Source organism: Cyprinus carpio, chromosome B17, assembly GCF_018340385.1.
Source record: "Cyprinus carpio isolate SPL01 chromosome B17, ASM1834038v1, whole genome shotgun sequence".
NCBI lineage: Eukaryota > Metazoa > Chordata > Actinopteri > Cypriniformes > Cyprinidae > Cyprinus > Cyprinus carpio.
The window spans coordinates 3,014,353-3,039,438 of NC_056613.1; the positions used below are offsets into that span (position 1 = coordinate 3,014,353).

General features: G+C 39.4%; 1 protein-coding gene across 1 annotated transcript in view; it reads right to left on the reverse strand.

The window, feature by feature from the left end:
• syne1b (spectrin repeat containing, nuclear envelope 1b) overlaps window positions 1–25,086 on the reverse strand; it is a 108,145-nt gene that overhangs the window by 31,799 nt on the left and 51,260 nt on the right. The window contains 37 exon segments of the mRNA XM_042743048.1: window positions 353–547; window positions 652–813; window positions 895–1,014; window positions 1,962–2,102; window positions 2,584–2,772; window positions 3,031–3,174; window positions 8,766–8,948; window positions 9,632–9,754; window positions 9,914–10,099; window positions 10,189–10,326; window positions 10,493–10,549; window positions 10,551–10,676; window positions 10,784–10,936; window positions 11,068–11,223; window positions 11,516–11,681; window positions 11,903–12,171; window positions 12,396–12,614; window positions 12,720–12,864; window positions 13,017–13,354; window positions 13,559–15,719; window positions 15,839–16,104; window positions 16,681–16,857; window positions 16,950–17,075; window positions 17,177–17,323; window positions 17,409–17,585; window positions 17,794–17,961; window positions 18,037–18,189; window positions 18,330–18,656; window positions 19,019–19,192; window positions 19,653–19,808; window positions 20,057–20,374; window positions 21,280–21,444; window positions 21,535–21,678; window positions 21,771–21,924; window positions 22,629–22,801; window positions 23,086–23,250; window positions 24,516–24,671. Of these exon segments, the coding sequence (XP_042598982.1) occupies window positions 353–547; window positions 652–813; window positions 895–1,014; window positions 1,962–2,102; window positions 2,584–2,772; window positions 3,031–3,174; window positions 8,766–8,948; window positions 9,632–9,754; window positions 9,914–10,099; window positions 10,189–10,326; window positions 10,493–10,549; window positions 10,551–10,676; window positions 10,784–10,936; window positions 11,068–11,223; window positions 11,516–11,681; window positions 11,903–12,171; window positions 12,396–12,614; window positions 12,720–12,864; window positions 13,017–13,354; window positions 13,559–15,719; window positions 15,839–16,104; window positions 16,681–16,857; window positions 16,950–17,075; window positions 17,177–17,323; window positions 17,409–17,585; window positions 17,794–17,961; window positions 18,037–18,189; window positions 18,330–18,656; window positions 19,019–19,192; window positions 19,653–19,808; window positions 20,057–20,374; window positions 21,280–21,444; window positions 21,535–21,678; window positions 21,771–21,924; window positions 22,629–22,801; window positions 23,086–23,250; window positions 24,516–24,671 (8,517 nt within the window).

Consider the following 25,086-nt stretch of genomic DNA (forward strand, 5'->3'; position numbering starts at 1 on the left):
CTATGATCACAGGAATAAATTACATTTTACATTATATTCAGATAGAAAACAGTTCTTTTAAATTGCAATAATATTTTACAATATTACCGTTTTTTACTATATTTTTAATCAAATTAATGCAGCCTTGGTGAACATAAGAGGCTTATTTCAAAAACATAAATGTTGTAGGTAAAGGTATATATTAGGTATAATATTATTTATTTTTTAACAATACTAACTTTTTTAATAGGCACCTGGTTTTCATTTCAAAACTACAATTGAATTCACACCTTTCCAAAGCAGAAAAATAATTATGTATGAAGGGGGTTCTAAAAAATAAATTTGACTTATTTAATTATCGTTCTAGGCATACCTCAAGAAGTTGGCGTTTTCCAGAAGCCTTCATGTGGATGGTGACCATCCTCTCGGACAGCACAGTGAGTGTGGACTGCATGGCCAGCTGATCCGCAGAATCCGAGTCCACCGCATCAGAGATCAGCTCTTCGGTGAAGCTGGACTGAAGCGCATCTATATCGTTCTGCAGTTTGACAATTTCCTCCATCTGATTCTGGAGGAATACGGAGGTATGACGTTTTTGTTGTGCATCAATATTCTTAAGAATCTCTTACAGTCCACAGCTGGAGCTAGAGTTTAGTATTTCAATCTTCTCACCTGGTGTAGGACTATTTGTCTGTCAGGACTGAGATCGTGCATGGGAGGCTCGTTTAATCTGCTCTCGATGGACTCCATCTTAGTCGAGATGGTCTGTAGAGAGCCCTGATAGCGCTGCTGCTTCTCCAGAGCCTCGTAGAGCGTCTTCTGCTTTTCACTTATCTGTAAAACACAGAGATAAAGTCACAGACCAGATTTTAAATCCTGGTGCATCTGACTGGTGAACAGAAAAGTCATACGTACCACATTTTTCAGGGTCTCCCAAGAGCGCTGAAGATCATCTAAGCTCGCTACAGACTCCAGCGCGGGATTGTACAGCTCCTGGATGGGCGCTCTGGTGAGGGTGGACCTTCCCATGGACATCTGTATTTAGGACAGTCCAAAAAGATGATGATAAATAAGAGAGAACAAATACATCACGTTAATGTACCACAAAGACATTGCATTGCTGTATGTCATAAAATTAACATATTCTGATTCAGGTTCAAATGAAGCATACTATATGTTCAGAATGACAGACTACACCTACACCAGGAGTGCAGGAGCGTTATTTTAGTATCACTGAGATACTGTTATTAGTTTTTATTAATAACTTTGAGTCAGTATTTTTTTTAACTGTCATTTTAAGTCTTTTTATATGTCTTTATAGAAACTATATAGACATAAGATATGTCTATTTAGTTTTTATAATTTTTTATTTCAGTTTTGGTTTTATTTATTTTAGCACATTAGGTTAAATTAATTTAAAATAAGAAATGCTACCTTGGCAACTAACTGAAAAAAAAACAAAAAAAAAAAACAGTTAATATTTATTTTATTTCAAGTAACAATTTTAAAAAATTGGTTTTAGTTTTACTTAACTATAATAACCCTGGAATGCAGCATGAATATTGTGCACAGTATGTGAATTTTCTGCATATACAAAATAATTTCCCACTACATTTATACAAACAGAACACACTGCTATTTACTAAAACTGTAATAAAAATAATTAAAATTCTATAGAAATATTTAAAATGATGCAATTTGATTCTGTTTTTGGATACCAGTATGTAATTAGTATGCATTATTTGAATGTGATGGACAAAGATAATACATTTTTTACACAACAAATGACGACGTAGTGCATTTCAACAAGTATGCAATATACAGTATAAACTACATATAAGATAGTATGTTAGGTTTCCATACCTTTTCTTCTTTTTTTTTTTTTATTAAATTAAAGTGAAACTGGGAATTGCAAAATGCAGTACAGGTCTGCTAGAAATCAGATCAAGTACCAAAAGTGTTTTTTTTTCTTCTGTTAATACCTTGCTAATGGCTGCTTCTGTGTTAGTGATAGGAGAAGGAGATCGACAGAAAGCAGGAGAGCAGATCTCACTGCTGGTGCCCTCCTCGCCTGACTCCTCTGTCACAGGAGACAGGAGAGACTGACAGCGACCAGCCGACATCTGACAGCATCACAAGAGAGAGAGTCACGGAGCAGAAGATATTAGTCAATCAGTTCACAGAGCTGTAAAGTTAATGGATTATGACATGCAAAGATCACAGAGAGAAAAGTAAGAGAGTCAGAAGTCGACTTCTTGTTCTGCATCATTCACTTGATTAGTACTTTTGTTTTGATTTCATGAAATCATTTAAATATTTAAATTAACTTGAAAACCTTTTTCAAGGGTAACAATCCTAATATTTTAAGTCATTTGCTTGTCAAGAAAATTTATCTTGATTCAAGGATGATTATCTATTTTTAATACAAGACAAAATTTTTGATTAGCCAATTAAAATATGATTACAAATCATGTTTTGTAGTGCACAGGGTTACTTAGAATTTATGAACAAAGAGCAATTGCTTTTTAAACATTTAACACTCCAGTCTGTTTTCTTTTCCCACAATTACACTGTCATGCCCACGTTCAGGGTAATGATACGTACAGAGACTTGTGATTGGGTCTTTCTTTCAATAGCATCACCGTCCAGTTCCTCCAGACTCTCGGTTAAACCCTCAGCATCACTCACTGACAGGAGCGTGGTGGCGTGTTTAGCTTTCACCGTCAGCATCTTACACTTGGAGTTCAGGGATGCAATTTGCTCCTGGTAGCCCTTGATTTTCTGGGCCAGTTCCTGTTCGGATAAAAATAAACAGAATACAGAAGATGTTATTTAGTTGCCCTTTAAGCTAATGCAAGAAAGAAGAAAGATCAGTGTGGATGATCAATGTGGCTGAGTTAAAACAGTAGATGTAGATTAGCAGACAGTGTGGCATCTCTGATCTAAATACCCATCTCACGTCATCAAAGATGGAATTTTTACCTAAAAATAAAACTCTTATATTAATAAATACTATAATAGTAAATAAATAATACAAAAATAACATTGCACCTCATGATGGTTAATTTGTGCCTGCAGCTCTTGGATGTTGCTGGTGTTCACAGGTTGGTCCTGAATGACCCGGTGAGCATCTTCAATCATGGCCTGCAGGTTTCTGACTTCCTGTTCATACTGTTCATACTGCACCACTGCCTCCTAAACAGACATCACACAAATACATACATTTTTTATTTTTAATATCATTACGGGGATGTCCTACTGGACTTACATTGTTCTTAAATTAGTTTAATTATAATTACTACACCCCTTAACCAACCTCTTTCAGACATCTTTGGCATATTTAAATACAAATTGAGACATTATATAGTTTCTTTACAAAGGTGTTTCATTATGTTAGACCCCACGAAAATGTTCATTATCATTATTTATTTCCTCTTAATACATCTCTAATTTATAATCCTTTCTGACAGATCATAATCCAAACAAAAACAGCTTTTCTGACTAATAAGCTGTAAGCCCTCAACACATGATCCATGAACATTCAGACGTGTTTGGTGGCTGGTAAGCAGGTGTTTTTCTTCCCATCTGGTGCCATAACAGCTCTCCCTACCTGCAGGATGTTGCATTGCTGGATGGCGGTGTGCTGGAGTTGGCTGGCCTCTTGCTGCAGATTCAGAGTCAGTGCGGCAGATGGACAGGACTGGTGACCACTTCATCAGGGACTCTTACAGCGCTCTGACACTCATGTACGGCACTCTACGCTGCTTGCTTGAAGCTCTCCATGTCCCGCCAGCAAACGCTGAAAAAAAAAAAAAAAAGATAAATCTTTGCCTTCCAAAACTAAAATATGTATGTGATCAAAACACGCTGATGGAAAGCACCTCAGTAATTAATCAGAAGAACCTTTCTGTTACCATTCCCGATATTTAACCAGTTACACTACGGTACAGCCAAAGACGTATTTACCTAGAAGAGTATACTTCAAATTATGTTTACTTTATGCATACTTGAAAGGAAAAGTTCACCCAAAAATTTAACTTTATGCATACTTGAAAGGAAAAGTTCAAAATGTAGCATTACATCACTTGTCCCTGCCTGGATGTTTTTTGGTGATTGGGTGAGGTCGGGATGAAACCTCCCCTCCCTGAAAGCTGCTCAGGACTTCATCGCTTACACAACCTCTAGTCCATAAATCAAAGTCTGACCGCAGAAGTGATGTAATGCTAAATTTCCCCCAAACCTGTTCCATTGAAGAAGCAAACTCATCTACATCTCGGTGACCTGAAGGTGAGTACACTTTTGGGTGACCTATTCCTTAAAGCTTCCCTGGTTTCTAACATCTAAACATGTAGTGAAGTATGTTACGCTTGGCGCGGCTATGGCGTATTATATATATAACTTTTTAGAGAGTGTCTTAAAGAGGAAAATAAGCAATGCTTCTTGAGTGAGATCAAGACAGAAAAATGCACCTGTCTTTGAGTAAGTTGTTCTTTCAGACTCAGTCGGGCCAGTTCAGGAGATGTGAGAGTGGCTTGAACCTGCTCCGCGACACCATGAAGGGCCTTCACTTCACTCTCAAACCTCTCCATATCCTGAAACAACCAAAATACAAATGCAGTCATGCTGAGCTAGAGAAAACGTCTTCAGTGTAGTTACCAGTTTGTTAGTTAGTTTATCATTTTTATTGCCATGTCAGTATCTAAGGCTATCTTCATGGCAAAAATGGAGTTATAATAGTGTAGTTAACAGAATAAAACAATTGAAACCTTTGCTGCGTCTTGTAGACTCTGCAGTCGTGATCTAATGCTCTGCTCCAGCTCCTCAGTGTGGCGGCTCCGTTCTGACACCTGCTGTCCCATTGCCTCCACCTGCAGCACCTCTCAGACAGTATTTTCCACCTTCTCATGCATAGCCCTCCAGGTCACCATGGAGCTCACTCAAAGGCGACTCACGCAGAACAGACTGCAAGGTCAAAAACACAGATCGGTTGATGTCACAAAAAATAACTGAAGTTGGAGCTCTCTATGCTACTGTATATGTGTATTCTGTGTAATGGTGGTTCAACCTGCTACATCCTGATCTGCTCTTGCAGCTGTGAGGAGTGAGTCCAGATGATGTTGGCCTTCACCAGGCTCCTGGCTCTTACTGTCCACTTCACTGTGAACTCAAACATCTCATTGTACTCATCTAGATGTGCATCAGCCGGTGTGAGAGAAAAAGACACACCATATCACATGCAATACATGAAAAGCTCTAATTAAAAGTTCAAAAAAAGCAAATAGCCTGTAGGAAATAGGCTGAGGTTGTATCTTTTGTTCTGTTTGCTGAATGTTTATTTTCTCTATTTGAACATACTATAATATATCTTCTTACCTTCTTCAGCCATATTGTCTTATATTCAGCCATTCGAAGAGTCTGATGATGAATTTCTCGTAATTTGGCAATTGCATCAGCCAGCTGTCTGGCTATCAGAGGGTTACGGCGACCAAAGTCCTGCACTGCTGCTTCTAGCTCAGCAAGATTTCGTCCACAGCCGTCAAGTTCAATCACAGAGACACTAGTAATACAGTCAAAGTACTTTATGCTCATTCAAAAGAGGAAATTTGTTAACATATATATCAATAAAAGAAATATTATCAATTTTACTATAATTGGGATGCAAACACAATACTCTGGCCTCATCTTTGGCCTGATCAATATCAGTGCCCTTTTCCTTTAGAGTGGCAGAGACAGCCTTCAATTTTTCAGACACGTCATGAATTCTGGAGTTAAACTCCTCTTTGATAACGCTGGTCTTCTGGATGTCTCTCTCCTTGGCTTGAACCTAAAGATATGGTTCATTTTTATATATCTTTCATAAGGCTTTTATTAAATATGCTAATGTTGTTAAAAATATTACTCTAAAAATGAATGAGAAACTGCGTATTAATCTGAAATGAAAAGGGTAATTATGGACCTGGTCCTCAATGGATCCCAGTGCCAGGGAGACTTCAGCCAGTTGCATTGAAATCTCAGACGGTAAAATAGTGTACAGGTCCAGGTATTTACTTTGCTGCTGTTCTGTGAGCTTATCCACATTCTGGCGATGAGTGATCAGCTCTCCATGCATCCACCTCACAATGATACAGTATAATTAAGACGATCAAAATTACACCAACTATTCTATTTTATATGATCTATTATAGTATGTACATTGTGCACAATATGCAAATCTTTCTGATAATGCATGCAATGCCATGGATGACACACTATATTTGCTAAATGTGTAGTATACTAGAAATACTGCACTAGGCAGAAATACTACATGCCATGTATGTAACTTCAGTTTCAACTCACCTAACTTTACATGCAATAATAATGACAAGTTGTCAAACAAGTATTTTTGGTTCAGAAATTCACATATTTTTTTTCACCTCCAGTTCTTGTGTCAAGATGTTCAGATCAGAACTGTGGGGTTCAGACAAAGCTCCCTGGAGTCCGGATCCAGCTCTTGACAAGACTCAGCCTCTCTCTCTCCTCCACGGCCTTCCCTATCCGACAGTTCCTGCTGAACTCGAGTTTTTCCTGTCCTGGCCTTCTGCAGAAGACTACAAGACACACAGCATAAACAGATTAGCATTCAGTCCATATTTGGCATGTGACATCACAGTCTGATTAGACCAATACGGGAAGCAAAACAACACTGACATTAAACTGGTTAGTATTCAGTCTTTACTATTTGCACTAGCTGCAGATACATTGAGTTACTGTATTGTTTGGTGGATTTCATTATTATTGGTTTGTATTGGATTGGAGAAAGGTAATATACCTTTCAAGCTGATCTTGCACTAAGCTTTGATCTCCTTCAGCACTGGCAGCTGCTCATAGATCAGTGACGGTTGGCACAGACACCTCCACACCATGTACAGGTGAGAGCATATACTGTCGTAAGAGGGTTATAGAACTGACAGACATCTCCCTCTCCAGGTCCTGACCAACCAGCTCGTACTGGTCCCAGATGATGACTGGAGGTGGCGGCTTTGGAGGCTTTTCTCAGCAGCGCAATCAGGAACACGGACCCCTTCAGTTCTTTTCTGTTACAGCTCTTACCTTCATCATCTGAAGGCAACATAAGTTGGTTTTGAAAAAGATATCAGTCTTTGTAACGTTTTACCTGTTTCGCCCTCCCAAACGTCTCATACCATTAAATTTTGATAGAATACTCAATATACCATTTTCAAAACCATTTAAAAGTTATAGAATTGCTTTTTCCCTTGAATTTGAGTAGTGGGACAGAAACATCATAACATTCGAACGAGGACTTCCCTGGAAATATTTGGCCACAAATACAATGGACAGTGAAACTGTAACCTTTTTTTCCCTGAAGTTGCTCCATTCGTGGGCTGTAATCCCTCCAGCACCCTTTCCTTTGGCCTCGTGTGCACTTACACTGCGCAACCTGGTCCAGCGCTGCCACACTGTGGGTCATGGATCGGCTTATGTGTGCTTTACTACACCTGGCATTCATCACTTCCAACCAGCTCTCTAACTGGGAGCGGCTTGCTCTATCCATACCAGTCAGTCTTTTTTTGGAAACTGTCATCACCATGGATACCAATGACTGAAGGCCAAATATGAAGACATTTTGATTCAGTTTTATCATCATGTAGAACAGTTGAATAAGTTTATCTACTTCAAGAAAGAGAGTCAATTCTGCATACGTGGATTATACCTTATGACTACGGAGTTTCTTCTCTTCAGTCTTCCCTGGCTTGTTGCAAGCCTTGGCTGTGGGAAAACTCCTGTTAGCTTCTTCTCTTTCTGCCATAGCCCTCATTCATTACAGCTCAATGACTGTCTGTCTGTCCATCCTGATATGAATTCCACTGGGGTAAGCACAGCTGAAAAAGGTCACATTATTACCTGTGATTATAAATTCAGACCCTACATCCAACTACAACATATGTCTTTATTAGCAATAAACTGTGGGGTAAATTTAGCCCTTATAGATCTAAGAGCTCAAATGTTCTGGAAAATTGTGTTTCTGTACTAACTGTACCTGTTTCAGGGATGTACTTGCTGACAGCTGGAAGCTTGTCTCTGACCTCCACAGTGTGGGTGTTGCACCTTCTCGGTGCTGTGGCAGACTCCACTGCTGGGGGGTAGTTCGAAGCTGCGTCCTTGGCTGGGTTAGTGTGTTTTAACAGGGTTTTCAAGTTGAGGTGATCAATGACTCGCAGCTCCTCAAGAACACCCAGGAACTCCTGTTGAGTGGCCATGATGTCTTCCTGTTGCCTCAGACACTCCTCCGTGTAGTTCTCTTCCACACATCCCACCCCAAGACTGGCCTGCTGCAAAGAAGGCCCACAGCATCCTATCCTGAGCGGCATGCCACTCACAAGCTGTGTTGCATGGGGTCTGGAGTGATAACGTCTCTGGCACACAGGCTGAGAAGCTTGCTCTAAGCGTTTCTATAGGGAGAAACAATTGGATTCGGTAGGTGAGTTCGGTCGGGGTCAGGGGAAACCATTGGGGTAACTACAGTAAGGTCTTGCTGGCTTTATTTTTCTTTACAAAGGTGTTTCATTATGTTAGACCCACGAAAATGTTCATTATCATTATTTATTTCCTCTTAATAACATCTCTAATTATAATCCTTTCTGACAGATCATAATCCAAACAAAAACAGCTTTTCTGACTAATAAGCTGTAAGCCCTCAACACATGATCCATGAACATTCAGACGTGTTTGGTGGCTGGTAAGCAGGTGTTTTTATTCCCATCTGGTGCCATAACAGCTCTCCCTACCTGCAGGATGTTGCATTGCTGGATGGCGGTGTGCTGGAGTTGACTGGCCTCTTGCTGCAGATTCAGAGCAGTGCGGCAGATGGACAGACTGGTGACCACTTCCTCAGGGACTCTTACAGCGCTCTGACACTCCTGTACGGCCTCTACCTGCTGCTTGAAACTCTCCATGTCCGCCAGCAAACGCTGAAAAAAAAAATAATTTTTTAAATGGTGTTCTATTATAAGAACAAAACTTCTTCCCTTTCAAACTAAAATATGTATGTATCAAAAACACGCTGACGGAAAGCACTCAATAATTAATCAGAAGAACCTTTCTGTTACCATTCCCGATATTTAACCAGTTACACTACGGTACAGCCAAAGACGTATTTACCTAGTTGAGTATAGTTTATATTTTGTTTTTTTTTTTAATTTTTTGAATGCTTGAGTTGAAAAGTTAATTTAAATTTGATGTATTTGCTGAATATGATACATCCAAAAATGTAGCATTACATCACTTGCTCACCAATGGATCCTCTGTGGTGAATGGGTGCCATCAGAATGAGAGTCTAAACAGCTGATAAAAACATCACAATAATCCACACAACTCCAGTCCAGCAATTAAAGTCTGACCGCAGAAGTGATGTAATGCTAAATTTCCCCAAACCTGTTTCCATTGAAGAAGCAAACTCATCTACATCTCGGGTGACCTGAAGGTGAGTACACTTTTGGGTGAACTATTCCTTAAAGCTTCCCTGGTTTCTAACATCTAACATGTAGTGAAGTATGTTATGCTTGGAATTATGGGTATTATATATATAACTTTTTAGAGGGTGTCTTAAAGAGGAAAATAAATGCTTCTTGAGGATCAAGACAGAAAAATGCACCTGTCTTTGAGTCAGTTGTTCTTTCAGACTCAGTCGGGCCAGTTCAGGAGATGTGAGAGTGGCTTGAACCTGCTCCAGCGACACATGAAGGGCCTTCACTTCACTCTCAAACCTCTCCATATCCTGAAACAAAATACAAATGCAGTCATGCTGAGCTAGAGAAAACGTCTTCAGTGTAGTTACCAGTTTGTTAGTTAGTTTATCATTTTTATTGCCATGTCAGTATCTAAGGCGTCTTCTGTGTTTTTAATAGTTTGTTTAACAGAATAAAACAATTGAAACCTTTGCTGCGTCTTGTAGACTCTGCAGTCGTGATCTAATGCTCTGCTCCAGCTCCTCAGTGTGGCGGCTCAGTTCTGACACCTGCTGTCCCATTGCCTCCACCTGCAGCATCTCAGACAGTATTTCCACCTTCTCATGCATAGCCTCCAGGTCACCATGGAGCTCACGCGACTCACGCAGAACAGACTGCAAGGTCAAAAACACAGATAGGTGATGTCACAAAAAAGTTGGACTCTATGCTACTGTATATGTGTATTCTGTGTAATGTGGTTCACCTGATACATCCTGATCTGCTCTTGCAGCTGTGAGGAGGAGTTCCAGATGATGTTGGCCTTCACCAGGCTCCTGGCTCTGTCTGTCCACTTCACTGTGAACTCAAACATCTCATTGTACTCATCTAGATGTGCATCAGCCTTGAGAGAAAAAGACACACCATATCACATGCAATACATGAAAAGCTCTAATTAAAAGTTCAAAAAAGCAAATAGCCTGTAGGAAATAGGCTGAGGTTGTATCTTTTGTTCTATTTGCTGAATGTTTATTTTCTCTATTTGAACATACTATAATATATCTTCTTACCTTCTTCAGCCATATTGTCTTATATTCAGCCATTCGAAGAGTCTGATGATGAATTTTATCGTAATTTGGCAATTGCATCAGCCAGCTGTCTGGCTATCAGAGGGTTACGGCGACCAAAGTCCTGCACTGCTGCTTCTAGCTCAGCAAGATTTCGTCCACAGCCGTCAAGTTCATCACAGAGACACTAGGAATACAGTCAAAGTACTTTATGCTCATTCAAAAGAGGGAAATTTGTTTACATATATATAGAAATATTATCAATTTTACTATAAATTGGGATGCAACACATACTCTGGCCTCATCTTTGGCCTGATCAATATCAGTGGCCTTTTCCTTTAGAGTGGCAGAGACAGCCTTCAATTTTTCGGACACGTCATGAATTCTGGAGTTGAACTCCTCTTTGATAACTCTGGTCTTCTGGATGTCTCTCTCCTTGGCTTGAACCTAAAGATATGGTCCATTTTTTATATCTTGCATAAGGCTTTATTAAATATGCTAATGTTGTTAAAAATATGTCTCCTAAAAATTAATGAGAAACTGTGTATTAATCTGAAATGAAAAGGGTAATTATGTACCTGGTCCTCAATGGATCCCAGTGCCAGGGACACTTCTGCCAGTTGCATTGAGATCTCAGACGGTAAAATAGTGTACAGGTCCAGGTATTTACTTTGCTGCTGTTCTGTGAGCTTATCCACATTCTGGCGATGAGTGATCAGCTCTCCATGCATCACCTTCACAATGATACAGTATAATTAAGACAATCAAAATTACACAACTATTCTATTTATATGATGCTATTATAGTATGTACATTGTGCACAATATGCAAATCTTCTATATGCATGCAATGCCAGGATGACACACTATATTTGCTAAATGTGTAGTATACTAGAAATACTGCACTAGGCAGAAATACTACATGCCATGTATTTAACTTCATTTCAACTCACCTAACTTACATGCAATATAATGACAAGTTGTCAAACAAATATAGTTGGTTACAGAATTCACATATTTTTTTCACCTCCAGTTCTTGTGTCAAGATGTTCAGATCAGACGTGGGGTTCAGCAAAAGCTCCCTTGAGTCCTGGATCCAGCTCTTGACAAGACTCAGCCCTCTCTCCACGCCTTCCCTATCCGACAGTTCCTGCTGAACTCGAGTTTTTCCTGTCCTGGCCTTCTGCAGAAGACTACAAGACACACAGCATAAACAGATTAGCATTCAGTCCATATTTGGCATGTGACATCACAGTCTGATTAGATATTTGTCTGATTAGACCAATACGGGAAGCTAAACTGGTTTGTATTTAGTCTTTTTTGTTTTCAGTATTTGCTGTTTGATTGAGTTACTGTATTGTTTGGTGGATTTCATTATTATTGGTTTGTATTGGATTGGAGAAAGGTAATATACCTTTCAAGCTGATCTTGCACAGCTTTGATCTCCTTCAGACTTGGCAGCTGCTCATGATCAGACGTTGGCACAGACACCTCCACACCATGTAGCAGGCTGAGAGCGTACTGTCGTAAGAGGGTTAGAGAAGACAGCTCCCTCTCCAGGTCCTGACCAACCAGCTCGTACTGGTCCAGATGTGACTGGAGTGTGGCTTTGGAGGCTTTCTCAGCAGCGCAATCAGGAACACGGCCCTTCAGTTCTTCTGTTACAGCTCTTACCTTCATCATCTGAGCAACATAAGTTGTTTGAAAAAAGATATCAGTCTTTGTAACGTTTACCTGTTCGCCCAAACTCTCATACCATTAAATTTGATATATAATCAATATACCATTTCAAACCATTTAAAAGTTATAGAATTGCTTTTCCTTAATTTGAGTAGGGGCAGAACATCATAACATCGAACGAGGACTCCTGGAATATTTGGCCACAAATAATGACAGTGAAACTGTACCTTTTCCCTGAAAGTTCTCCATTCGTGGGCTGTATCCTCCAGCACCCTTTCTTGGCCTCGTGCTACACTGCGCAACCTGGTCCAGCGCTGCCACACTGTGGTCATGGATCGGCTTATGGTGGCTTTACTGGCATCACTTCCAACCAGCTCTAACTGGGAGGCTTGCTCTTCCAGACCAGTCAGCTTTTCTTGGAAACTGTTCACCATGGATACCAATGACTGAAGGCCAAATATGAAGACATTTTGATCAGTTTATCATCATGTAGACAGTTGAATAAGTTTATCTACTCAAGAAAGAGAGTCAATTCTGCATACGTGGATTACCTTATGACTACGGAGTTTCTCTTCAGCTTCCTGGCTTGTTGCAGCCTTGGCTGTGGAAAACTCTGTTAGCTTCTTCTCTGCCTCATTCATCAGCTCAATGACTGTCTGTCTGGCCTCCTGATATGAATTCCACTGGGTAACACAGCTGAAAAAGGTCACATTATTACTGTGATTATAATTCAGACCTACATCCAACTACAACATATGTCTTTATTAGCATAAACTTGGGTAAATTTACCCTTAATAGATCTAAGAGCTCAAATGTTCTGGAAAATTGTGTTCTGTACTAAACTGTACCTGTTTAAGATGTCTTGCTGACACTGAAGCTTGTCTCTGACCTCCACACCTCTCTGCTGTGCAGACTCCACACTAAGTCGAAGCTGCTCCTTGGCTGTAGGGTTAACCAGGTTTTCAAGTTGAGGTGACAATGAATCCAGCTCCTCAAGAACACCCAGGAACTCCTGTTGAGTGGCCATGATGTCTTCCTGTTGCCTCAGACACTCCTCGTAGTTCTCCACATCCACCCCAAGACTGGCCTGCTGCAAGAAGCCCACAGCATCCTCCAGCCACTCACAAGCTGTTTGCATTCTGGAGTGATACTTCTGGCACAAGGCGAGAGCTTGCTCTAGCGTTATCTATAGGAGAAACAATTGGATTCGTTAGTGAGTTCGCTAAGGGGAACCATTGGTTAACTACAGTAAGTATTGCTGGCTTGGGTAGTTAAGAAGCTTGTTAGGCTCAATGCATCCCATGTTGGGGGATTATGTTGAAAATGTATGCAGGATTTTATGCTTTAACTAGTAGTCTTGGTTCTATTGATAGTTTGGATTAGAACTTGCCTGTTTGGAGCTGAGGGCACGTTGAACATCAGCCTCCAGCTTGGCCATTTCTTGTAGACTTGAGTCCACATGAGGGGGGACGAGCTCATTGGCACTGGTGTACTTCTGCTTCTCTCTGGTGCTTAGAGCCGCCACTATCCTAAGCCTCGACTGAACTTCCTCATGCATAATCTGTTGCTTTCGGATTTCCTCCTGGACCTTCTCAACCTTGACGTCTACCACCACCTCAGAGCCAAGTTCATCTTTAATTTGCTGGAGCCAAGTTAAGGTCCGATTGACTTCGGTCTCAAAATCTTTACTCTGCACAAACCTGTTCTCACACTCCACAATTAGTTCCCCAACAGCTGACTGTAATGACTGAAGCTCTTCTTGCCAAGAGGTTACTCGCTGCTTTGAAGCCTCGTGTGCTGCCGAATCCATGTGGGGTGCCAGGTTATCCATCTGCTCCATGAGTCGAGTGAGGTGAGAGCTGGCACCTTGAAGACTAGCGGCCAGAGCATGATAATTTTTCAATCTCTCCTCAGCTGACTGCGTCTCTGCATTCACTTTCACCAGTTGCTCTTTGGTGGCTTTCAGCTCTGAATCAACCTGAGTAGCCATGGCTTGATGGTCCTCAAAAGATTCCAGAGTGTCGTCAAGATGTTCTACCCTCTGCTCAATCAATCTTTTGAGACTGTTGTAAAGGCTAACCAGTTGGGTCATTTCTTCAGGTCTCCAAGGTTGACCGGTGCTACGAAATCCCTCTTTCTTCTGGTTAAGCTCACTGACGGCTTGTCCAAGATTGGTCAGCTCCTCCAGGAGGGCTTTATAATCAGTCTGAAGGCTGACAACCTCCTCAGTCTTAAGGCCGACAGACTGCATCCCCAAGTTGTGGAATTGTTCCTCAAGTTCTTTAAGTGCTTTGTGGGTCACATCAATAAAGGAGGCATATTCCTCTCTGGCAAGAATGGCTTGTTGTATTTTCTCTTGTTTCTCCTTGGCTAGTCCCAAAATATTATTGTACTGCTGTGGAAGAGCAATCAATTTCTCATCTAAGTAGCAATGGTCCACTTCATTCAGAGTGGGAAGTATTTCTTGACCTGTTCTTTGCACAGTTAGCAGGAGGTTCTCATATTCCATGGCTTGATCCAATATTTGTTGGTATTTTGTAAGCTGCGAACTTAATTCTGTATCTCCATTCATGAGGTTTATCTCCGGGAAGGTCACAATATCGGCTTGCTTCAACCACTGGCATATCTTTTCAAGATCTGCCTTGAAGTACTTCCTGGTCACCAACACTTTCTCAAGCTCCTGTAGCCTCTGGCTACACTTCTGTATAGAGACTTCGAAGATATTCTGCAGCTCTTGGAGTTTGTTTAACATCTCTGATTTCTCTTCTTCGGCAGCGTCTTTCATCAGATCCCTGCCTTGGGACCACAGGGAGGTCAGCTCACTCTGGTATGCTCTCAAGCTGCTCTGAATGTTCCTGCTAGTCCTCACCTGCTTAGAAAGGTCATCAGGAAGAAGGGCTATGTATTCCTCTGCCTGTGCTTTCTTTTTATTTTGCTGGACCCAGGTGATAGCTTGGTTCACAGCCAAAAGGAACTGGGTTCTCTCTGTAAAGGCTTTGCTCAGGTTTTTCCTTCGTTGTGCAACTTTGACACTCAAGGACTCTACCTCTGCTTGAGTTTCTGAGATGAGCTGCTGTAGTCTTTGCCTTTCATTAAGCCCCAGATGTGCTAAAACCCTATCTGCATCACTCATAGCCTGAGCCAACAGAAGCTGCTTGGCTTCCAGCTCACTGCATATGCTTAGATGATCGAAAAGGAAACTCTGAGCTAGTTCAGGTGGAGGACTCATCTTCATGGCTTCGGATAAGGCAGGCTGCTGTTCCTCAGCCCATTCGCGAGCTTCCCTCAAACGGGCCTCAACTTGGCCCATGTCTTCAAGGGTCACAATGGAGTCTTGGATCTTCCTCTCTATGAGACTCTCCAGATGGGCCCATCTCTGCTCAAAGTGGCCAATCTGCTCCTTCACCAACTCTTTATCATCCAGGTTTAAGTGGTACATTACTTTTTGTTTCTGCTCTTTGAGGTCTTCAAGTGTGCTTTTCTTTTCTTTAAGAACAACCGAGAGCTTCCGAAGAGCCTCCAAATGATCAGATGAACTCTCAGCATCAGTTCTACAAGATCATAAAATAATAATGTAACTCCCAGAAGTCTCAAATCACACTTTCGGTGTAGCACTAATTAAAAGTGACATATGAATACATTTACACTAAATCCAGAATAACAGTTTTACCTGGCCAGGTTGTCCCATTCCTTGGACACCTGTTCAAAGAGGGCTTCCATGGCACTGATGCAGTCATGATACTCTTTAGTCCTTTGCAGATCTTCCTCTCTCTGAGCCTGCAGATTGTTGGCCTGATGGCACAGCTCCAGCCATGCATGGCTCAGTCGTCCAATCTCTGTATGCTCAGGAGACTCCTGCCCTTCTGTCAGCTTACTCACAAGCTCTGTCATCTTAGTCAGAGTGCTTTGTCTGCTTTGAAGCTGCTGGCCAAATTCCTACAGGCAACATGAGCAGAGAATAAGCCAAGTGTGTAAAAATAAACAACAGGAGAAATGAAAAAACACTCTTTTATGTTATAAATAAATCACCCTGGTCCTATTGTGAACAATTCATCGGTGCTCGTTATTCTAAAAATAAAAATTCTGTTTTCATAATCTATCATCAAAATGTAATAATGTAATAACTATCTCCACAATAGAAACATCTAGCTTTTTCCCACTTCCTGCTGATGTAATCAATGCCAGGGCATGTGAAAAATAATATAAACCAATAAAATCACAGCCTACTTTCCATAATACATTAAAAAAACTAAATGAAGTCCAACTCTACATTATTTCCAACTGAATATATTGTTTGACTCAAAGTACAAATTATAGAATGTATGTAAATATCACTCTAAGTTGTTTATATATATATATATATATATATATATATATATATATATATGTGTGTGTGTGTGTGTGTGTGTGTGTGTGTGTGTGCGTGTGTACGTGTATAAATATATATTACATATTAAAGATTTTGTATTTGAAAATTATATGTATAAAATTCAACAGAAATATGACATTTACTTTGGCTTGATCAAGCATGTTTTGAGCAATCTTGGGCTCCAACTCAGCTGGTCTCCTGGATAGACTTTGCAATTGCTGTTCCATATCTTGGAAAAGTGTTGAGAGTTCCTGTTTTTGCTCTTTAATCTCCCTCCAGCTATCCGACAGCTCTTGAGAAGTGGTCATCCTCTCCTCAATCTGAACAATTCACAATATCAATCACATTATTAGTAACTGTATAATTTCATATCCCATAGCAGTGTTAGTTGATTCTGTGTAATTAAACTCACCATCGTTTTGGTTTCCTGTATTTTGGCAGCTGTGGCTCTCACAGACTCATCAGATAAATCACACATTGAACAAACCAGGTCCAGATACGTGCTGGCCTGCTCCTGTAGAGCCCTAAAGTGCTTCACCTGTGGATAAGCAGTCAAAATGTAACTAAATATATTTAGGTTGTCTGGACAACTTTGAAACTTGTTTGTATTTAATCATTCTGCAACTCTGTGGCATCTACCTGTTTCAGAGCCTCTTGGAGGCCATAGGGAGTCTGTGCCTGCAGCTGGATCTCCTCTTTAACGGTGGACAGCCACGTCTGACACTGCTGCAGGGTGTCCTGATGGCTGACGTGCTTCTGGAGCTCACGGTCCAGACTCTGATACACCTGACGAGCCAAATGTTAAACATTAGACCGAAATAATAAGATGGAATTTCTGATAAAGAGATCCTTTATTAGCAGGAGTGCTCACACGCTGAGCTGTGCTGCAAATAGCCGAATAACTGTCTCTGGTTCCCTGCTGGTGTGCCTGGATCTGCTGACTGAGCTTTGCCTGGACTTGTTCTGTGCAGCTACTTGCAAGACACTCGCCTTTGTCCTTCAGGCTGGTCAAACGCTCCTCAAAACCAGCTATCTCCTCCATTATTGCCTGAGAAGAAATAAGTCAAATCATGTATTGCCCCAAAAATATGTGCATATATATTTAAAAGTATAAAGATGTACAAACGTAAACAGACTACGAAAATAAATGTTTATGTGAATGCTACAAGGATTTTTGGTAGTTTTATTGCTTGTAAGTTACTATAAAGCTATTGTTCAAGGGATATTTGGATGCTATAATAGCAATAATAACACACCTTGTGTCTGGCTAGTTGTTGTGTAGCGTTCTCTAGATTGCCACTTTGCATGGAATCAGAGGTGACCAGCCTGCTAGACATCTGTAACAGCCATTTCTCTACTTCTTGTAGTTCACTGTTATAGTCTTCATGCTCTCTCACGCTCTCCATCAAACTCTGAACGTGGACCTACAATGGAACAATATTAGATAAGCAATAGTGCATTGAATCTAGGAAGCTGAGACCATTTTTGCATGACAGTACCTTGGCATCATTGCATAATTCTTGATAGTCAGCTTTCAGCTTGCTGATGTTCTCGCTGACAGACGGGTCACGGATTGTTTCAAGAAGTCCATCTCCCTTCTCTATAACTGACTTGACTGCTGATTCATGGGACTGGATGGTCTGTTGGATTGTCTAGAAGGGGACAAAGGACACATTTGACATAGTAAAGGATTTACATGACTCTCTGAAGATGGTTGCATTTGTCATCCTCATAACTAATTTAGTGCACAACCATATCTTCTTACTCACCCAAAAATAAGTGTTTTGCTCACCTTGTATTTGGCTAGCTGAGCCTTCTTTTGGTAAAGCTCAGCTTTTGGCTCCACTGGAGTCACCAGCAGTGATTTGGTCTCTGTAAGCCATTGTGTTTGAGTCTTGTATTTGTCCAGGAAGTCTTTAGAGAGCTGTATGGATTTCTCTGTGGCACTGAGCTCTGACCGCAGAGCTCTGATCAACGCCTCCAGCTGGGAGAGTCGGGTGTCAACTTCTTCCTTGAGCTGTTCTGCCTCAGGTTCCTCCAGGAAAGTCATGGCACGATCCGTCTTTTCACGCATGGTCTTCAGGAAGGTGTGACCCAGCTCCATGTCACCTTGCAGAGCCTGAGGCATTAAATAAAAAGTTTCTTAGGCACGTGAACTTTCAGAAGTCATTCTAATATGCTGATTTGGTGCCCAAGAAACATTTCTTATTATTATAAATGTTGAAAACAGTTGTGCTGATTAATATTTTTGTGGAAACCATCATACAGTTTTCTTTTTCCAGTATTCTTTGATGAACAGAAAGTCCACAAGTCCACTGCATTTATTTGAAATAGAAATCTTTTGTAACATTAAAACCAATTATAACAGTCTTTACTGTCACTTTAATGCATCCATGATTAATTTAATGTGTCCTTGCTGAATAAAAGTATTAATTTTTTTCAGTAAAAAAAAAGAACTCTTTAGTTAATAACCAAAGATACCTCTAGTTTTTTCATCTTCTTCTCCATGGCAACACGATCAACCACATCAATGGTGGTGGTGGTCACACTGCTGAAGTTCTTTTGTGCTGTGCTCAACCAATCAGAGAAGGTGCCGAAGACACTCTGCGATTCTTCAATGCAGGAAACTTCCTCCTTCAGTTGCTTAATAGTATCCTACAAACACATTTAAAATAGTCAAATTTAGCATGATACTTTGTGTTATATAGATATAAGCCTATAAGGTAATGGCATAATTGACTAAAAATGTCCCAGAAATTGACAAGTTCCCTACACAGGGAACTATGGTTACATACGTAACCTGAGACGTTCCCTTTTAAGGGAACTTTGAACTGCGTCCTCTAGGGGTCGCTAGAGGATGCAGTGTCTCCTTCCCTACTCAGGGAACCATGGTTACATACGTAACCTGAGATGACATCTTTGAAAGAAAAGAGTGCTTTATAAGTAAATATTTCTAAATTCTAAAAATGTATTTTTATTCTGAAAATTTTACTCCTTTACAATTATATTATAATATTATATAACATAATTAGAATTATATATAATTAATTATAATTATAATATTAGTTAGTTTATGGTATGTCCTGATTTAGGTGTGCGTGTGTGTTTAGTGTACCAGCAGGTGTAGCAGCAGTGCATGATAGCGTGACGTGAGTTGTGTAGCTCTAGTGCTGACTCTGCTGCCGATGGGCGTCTCTTCTAAAACTTGTTGGGCCAGGACACTGAGACCCTCTATCTCCTCCTGATAAGCCAGCACCTCCTCATGCCAACCCTGAAGAGACATCACAACAACATATGGGAATTGATACATTCTTTTTTTTCATGGTAAGAGCTCTCTTTGCAAATAAAACAAAGACTGCTGGAGTATGTTAAACAAGAAAATACTAATTTTACTTCAAAATTTCACATTTAATTGGATGTGTTAATTGCTCTTTCTGCAGACTTGGGAAATTTACTAGCTATTTCATCAGTAAAAATGGATCCAAAGTAAATCCTACACAGTATGGTTCCTAGACTTACCGTCAGGAGGTGTAGCTGGGCCTCTTTTGTTGCTCTGTCAGAGCGGCGGCCGGAGCGTAACTCTCCTTTAGTCTCCATCCCTTTGAGCCAGTTATCCAGCCGCTGGAACTTCTGCTCTATCTGCCGGAGTTTGGCCAGGGCGCTGTTGAGCTGAGATCTGGTGTCACCCAGCCGGGTCTGATATGAGCCCCACTCCTGCTGGACTGTCTCCAGACATCTGTCCTCTAACTGCGGGATGCCCCAGGGAATCACCTGCTCTCGGGTCACCAGCAGTGTGTTGAGCAGGGCTTGACCCTCTGTGCAATGCACCTGAAGCTCCTGGAGACAGATAACATTATTTCTCTAATGCATATTTATATTAAAACCCCAAATAATCAAACTATTCAGCAGACATTACAAAAAAAATTCCATTACGGATATGGATGCACAGTATATTGGCAATTAAATCGGTATTTACCAATCTTGGCATTTCTTTAAATAAGTGACTCTAAACCAGGGGCCCCGAGCAAATTTGATGTCTTAAATGTAATTCTTTAAATATAGTATTAAATATAAAATATATTATTAATAACAATTCATTATTTAATAAAAAATAAATAATAACAATAACTATTATTTTTATTTTTAATACATTAAAACAATCTAACTTTTAATTAAAAAGCAGTATTCTCTTCTTCTGTGTCTGGTCACAAAAATATTAAACAATTATGCATTTTCTAGCATATATTATAATGTTTTGATGCTTGATATTTACATATTCTTGATATTTACATATTCTAGCATGTTATTTAAAAGCAACAGAAAATCATGAAATAATATAATTTATAATGTCAGCCATTATAATAATTACATATAAATAGTTAGCTATTCGAATGAACCAAAATTTATATAGACTACAGTATATCAGTGCATTAGTAATATTTACTGCTAAATACTGGTGTAAAAAAATCTCTCTCTCTCTATACGGTACATTTATAATAATTCATAATTATTTAATGTAATTTTAAACAGACAGAAAGTTGACATATATATTTTTGATAATATATTTGAATATACACGTTCTACTTATATTAAGCATTTTATGATGTATTTAAATCATTCGCCTAATTCTTTTTTCTAAATATAACATAACTAAATATAAAAACTATTCATAAAAATATGTTTAAAAGTCACAATAGATAAAATGAACAAATAATGTGTCACAATTCAAGACGTCTTCTGACCTGTAGTTTGCGTAGTGTGTCCTCTAGAGTCTCGACGTCTCCCTCCAGCTGTGTGCAGCAGCTCAGTCTCTCCTGCTGCTGCTCCAGCCAGTCTTTAAACTCATGCAGGGTGCGCTGGTACTCCTGATGGGCCGACACCAGCTCCTCCGCTTTGGCAACTGCACACTTTGGCAGGAAGTACATTTATGGCAGAGTCCATTAACACAAATATTCAGCATATTCTATAAGGTGACCGATGAGAGCGGTGCATTATACCTGGGCTTTATCTTTGACAATATTGTAGCGCTCTTGCAAGTCCTGAATCTCTAGCTGGGTGACATAGTGGTCGGCCATGTTGGATCCCTTCATGGATATGACATCCAAGACGCTGCTGTGACTTAAAACATCCTCTAGGAGCAACTGAAATGAGAAAGTTTGTATAGTATGTCAGGACTGACAACAACTAGAATGCAATTACTCAGAGACTCAAAGCACTGACAGTAACACCATACTTTGGCTTTGCCCAGGTTGGTGGTTTTGTCTCTCATCTCAGAGCACTGTTTGTCTGCAGAGTTTAAAGTCTCTTCCACAGTCTCCATCCAGCTCACAAACTGACGCACGTCCTCCTGGTAACTTGTCCACTGCGACAGAGCGCCCTCCAGTTGGCTGTTTAAACCCAAACACATCAGTAAGCAAATTCAACTTCAGCCAAGATCTCTCTTCTCATCAAAAACTGTTTTTGGCTGTATGGGATTTTAGAGTTGGCAATATAGGGCTAGATTTTCTATTATGAGTCTTTTGTTTTTAACTCAACAATTAATGAAAAGCTGTTATTAAAGCAATTATTATTTTAGATTTATCATTCATTTCAATAATGAATATAAAGCTGATCTTACTATTAAGAGCTTATTATTAATGTAAATATATGTAATGAAATTTGTAATGTAATATATAATATTTAATAAAAAATATTTTAAATATAGAGCAATATAAAATATATTTACATGAAAATGTAATGAATAAACCTTTATTGCCTTTTCTAATATTTAATATATGTTATATATATATAATTAGATGAAAATGCATATACTGTATATTTTATATATATATATATATATATATACACACACACACACACACACACACACACACCACTATATATATATACATACACATACACACACACACACACGCACACACACACCGTAATCACAGTATAAATGTACCATAATGTAGTAAGATTTTGGTCTTATTGTAGTGAAGATGCTTAACATGACTTGAATCAAAGTAGATATTTAATATCGGTCTTCTCCAGGCCAGATGTATCTCACATTAGGTCGCTGCACTGACATGATTAAGACCATCCTGACCTCTTGCATTGAATAGAAGCCGACAACAGTCCATCCCATGAGTCCTTGAGGTCTTCGATTTGTTGTCGGAGCAGCGGTACACCCTCAGCGGAGGTGTTCCTCTGGACCGACTCTCCTCTCGTCAGCAGCATTTTCAGCTGTATCTCCTTCTCTTGGCGTGCCGTCAACAAAGCCTGGAAAACATGGATGCATTCACATGAAAACACTCATTACAAGTAAACTACATAAGAGCCATGAAATGAAATGCAAAGTGAAATTCTTCAGCTGAAATGGAGTACTAGTGTACTACTGAATACTAAAAGTAGTATGGGTAACAGTATGCAGCATTCAACAATAAACATTTCAATAGAGTAGTATGCTACACTGATGTTGCATGACCTCACTACATTTTATCTTCGATTCATGCGGCACCCAGTTATCGTTATATTTAAATCAGGTTATTTATTGTGCTGTTCACCTCGAGTTTGATCATCCTGCTGTCCAGCACGTTCTTGTCTGCGGTGGGAGTGCAGTAGGTCTGCAGCATGTGACTGGTATCAGCCACCCAGTTCTGCAGCTCTTTCAGGCCCTGCGAGAACAGCTGGTGCTCGGACACCATGCGATCGATTCTAGAGGCTTTTTCCTATTGGACAAGGACAACATAATCAGATAAATAATCACATCCCTGAGATAAACTGACTCGAGAGAGTAACTGTGGATTCAGTACATAATCATAACATACAGTTTAGTAAAGAATCATTCAGTAAGGGAAGCATCTTAATTGAAACAGTAAATGTGTTAAAAGGAAAGCAGCTGAGAGCTTTTCAAGTCATGTTGTACAGTACATTTAATAATTCTGGAGCTCTAATCCATATGATTTTTTTCTTTGTTTATTAGTAGATACCAGGCCGTAAAAATGCCAACTTACACAGCTCTAACAACGTCATTTCTGTGCAACAAATGAAAAAATGAAAAGTGAAACTTAAATACAATATGAATGTAACATCAAAAAAATAAGTTTAATTACGCCATATAAAGTTTCCAGAATAAAAGCGTTCTCCACCCACAATTGAAACACATGGACTGTGTCCGAAAGCAAAGGGACTTAACAAACAGTGTTTATATGAAAGCACACCTTAAGAAAAATGGGTTCAGATGTCACAGTGTCATGTCTAATGATATAAAAGAAATTCATATTAGTATTTTGCATATCAAAGAAAATACTTAATGACCATTTCTTAGTAGAAATTATATCAGAAATCAACCTAAATCAAATTTTAAATTTTTTAAAAAAATAAACAAATAAAAAATGAGATTAAACAAATAACAATTAAACATTAAAAATGAACACAAATAAAAATACAATTATTTAAATATAAAATGGTTTCAAAATAAACAATCAAACTAACTAATTAAATAAATTATTTAATTCAAATTCTAAATAAGTTCTAAATTAACTGTTCAAATCAGACACCATTTGGTGACAGGACATTACAAAAATAAAAAACTAAAACAAAAATAATTTTAATGAATAAATAAATGAAAAAAAGTAAAATTGAATAAAAAAGTAAAAATAAAGAAATAAAAGATAAAAAAATACAAATAAACAAACAAATAAATAAATAAATCTAAATTTAGAAATTGATTTACTGTTCCAACAGACATTACAAAAAATATTTATTTTTAAAATATAACATAAAAAATAAAAATAAATGAAAAAAATAAAATACCATTTGGTGTCAGGAAATTACATAAACACTGGATTAGGACATATTTTGATGCCATTCAACCTTCATTTGCTGCCTAATAAGAGCATTTTTTAGGTTTTCGGACACAGTCCTTTGTTCACATGTCGACCCCTGCAGCATTAGGGACAGGTAGCCAGCAGGCAGACAGGCGGGACGTTACCTTGGTCAGGTTGCTTAAAGCTAGGTACTGAGCTGAGAGCTGCGAGACACGGTGCACAAAGCCCTTTCCGGCCGTGTGTCCGTCCCACAGCTGCTGGGCCTTCTCCCTCAACCTGTGCAGCTGAGACTCCTTAGAGGCTAATTCCTCAAGCAGAGACTGTGAAAGCACAGGCACATTAGCACAGAGCAGCATCACACACACTCCTGTGTTAGCAGATGATTAATAAAGCAACATGGCAGCACATGAACAGGACAGACGGCAAGACTGGGGACAAGCCATGTTAATATGAGTATGACAGGAATGCAGATTAAAGCATGATGTGAATGCAGCTGTCTTATACATTTGATCACATGCACTGATCATTTTCTGCATACATTTAGACATTAAAGTCAACATGAACCCCAATATGACCCCACTTACTTTTATAATACACATGCCCTGTGTTGTTTTTGTAACTAAAACTAAAATATTACACTTGTTTGCATTCACTGAAACCAAGCTGAAATAAAATATAAATCTTAGATGAAAAACATTAAAAGAAAAATTAAATGTTGCCTTGGCTACTAACTGC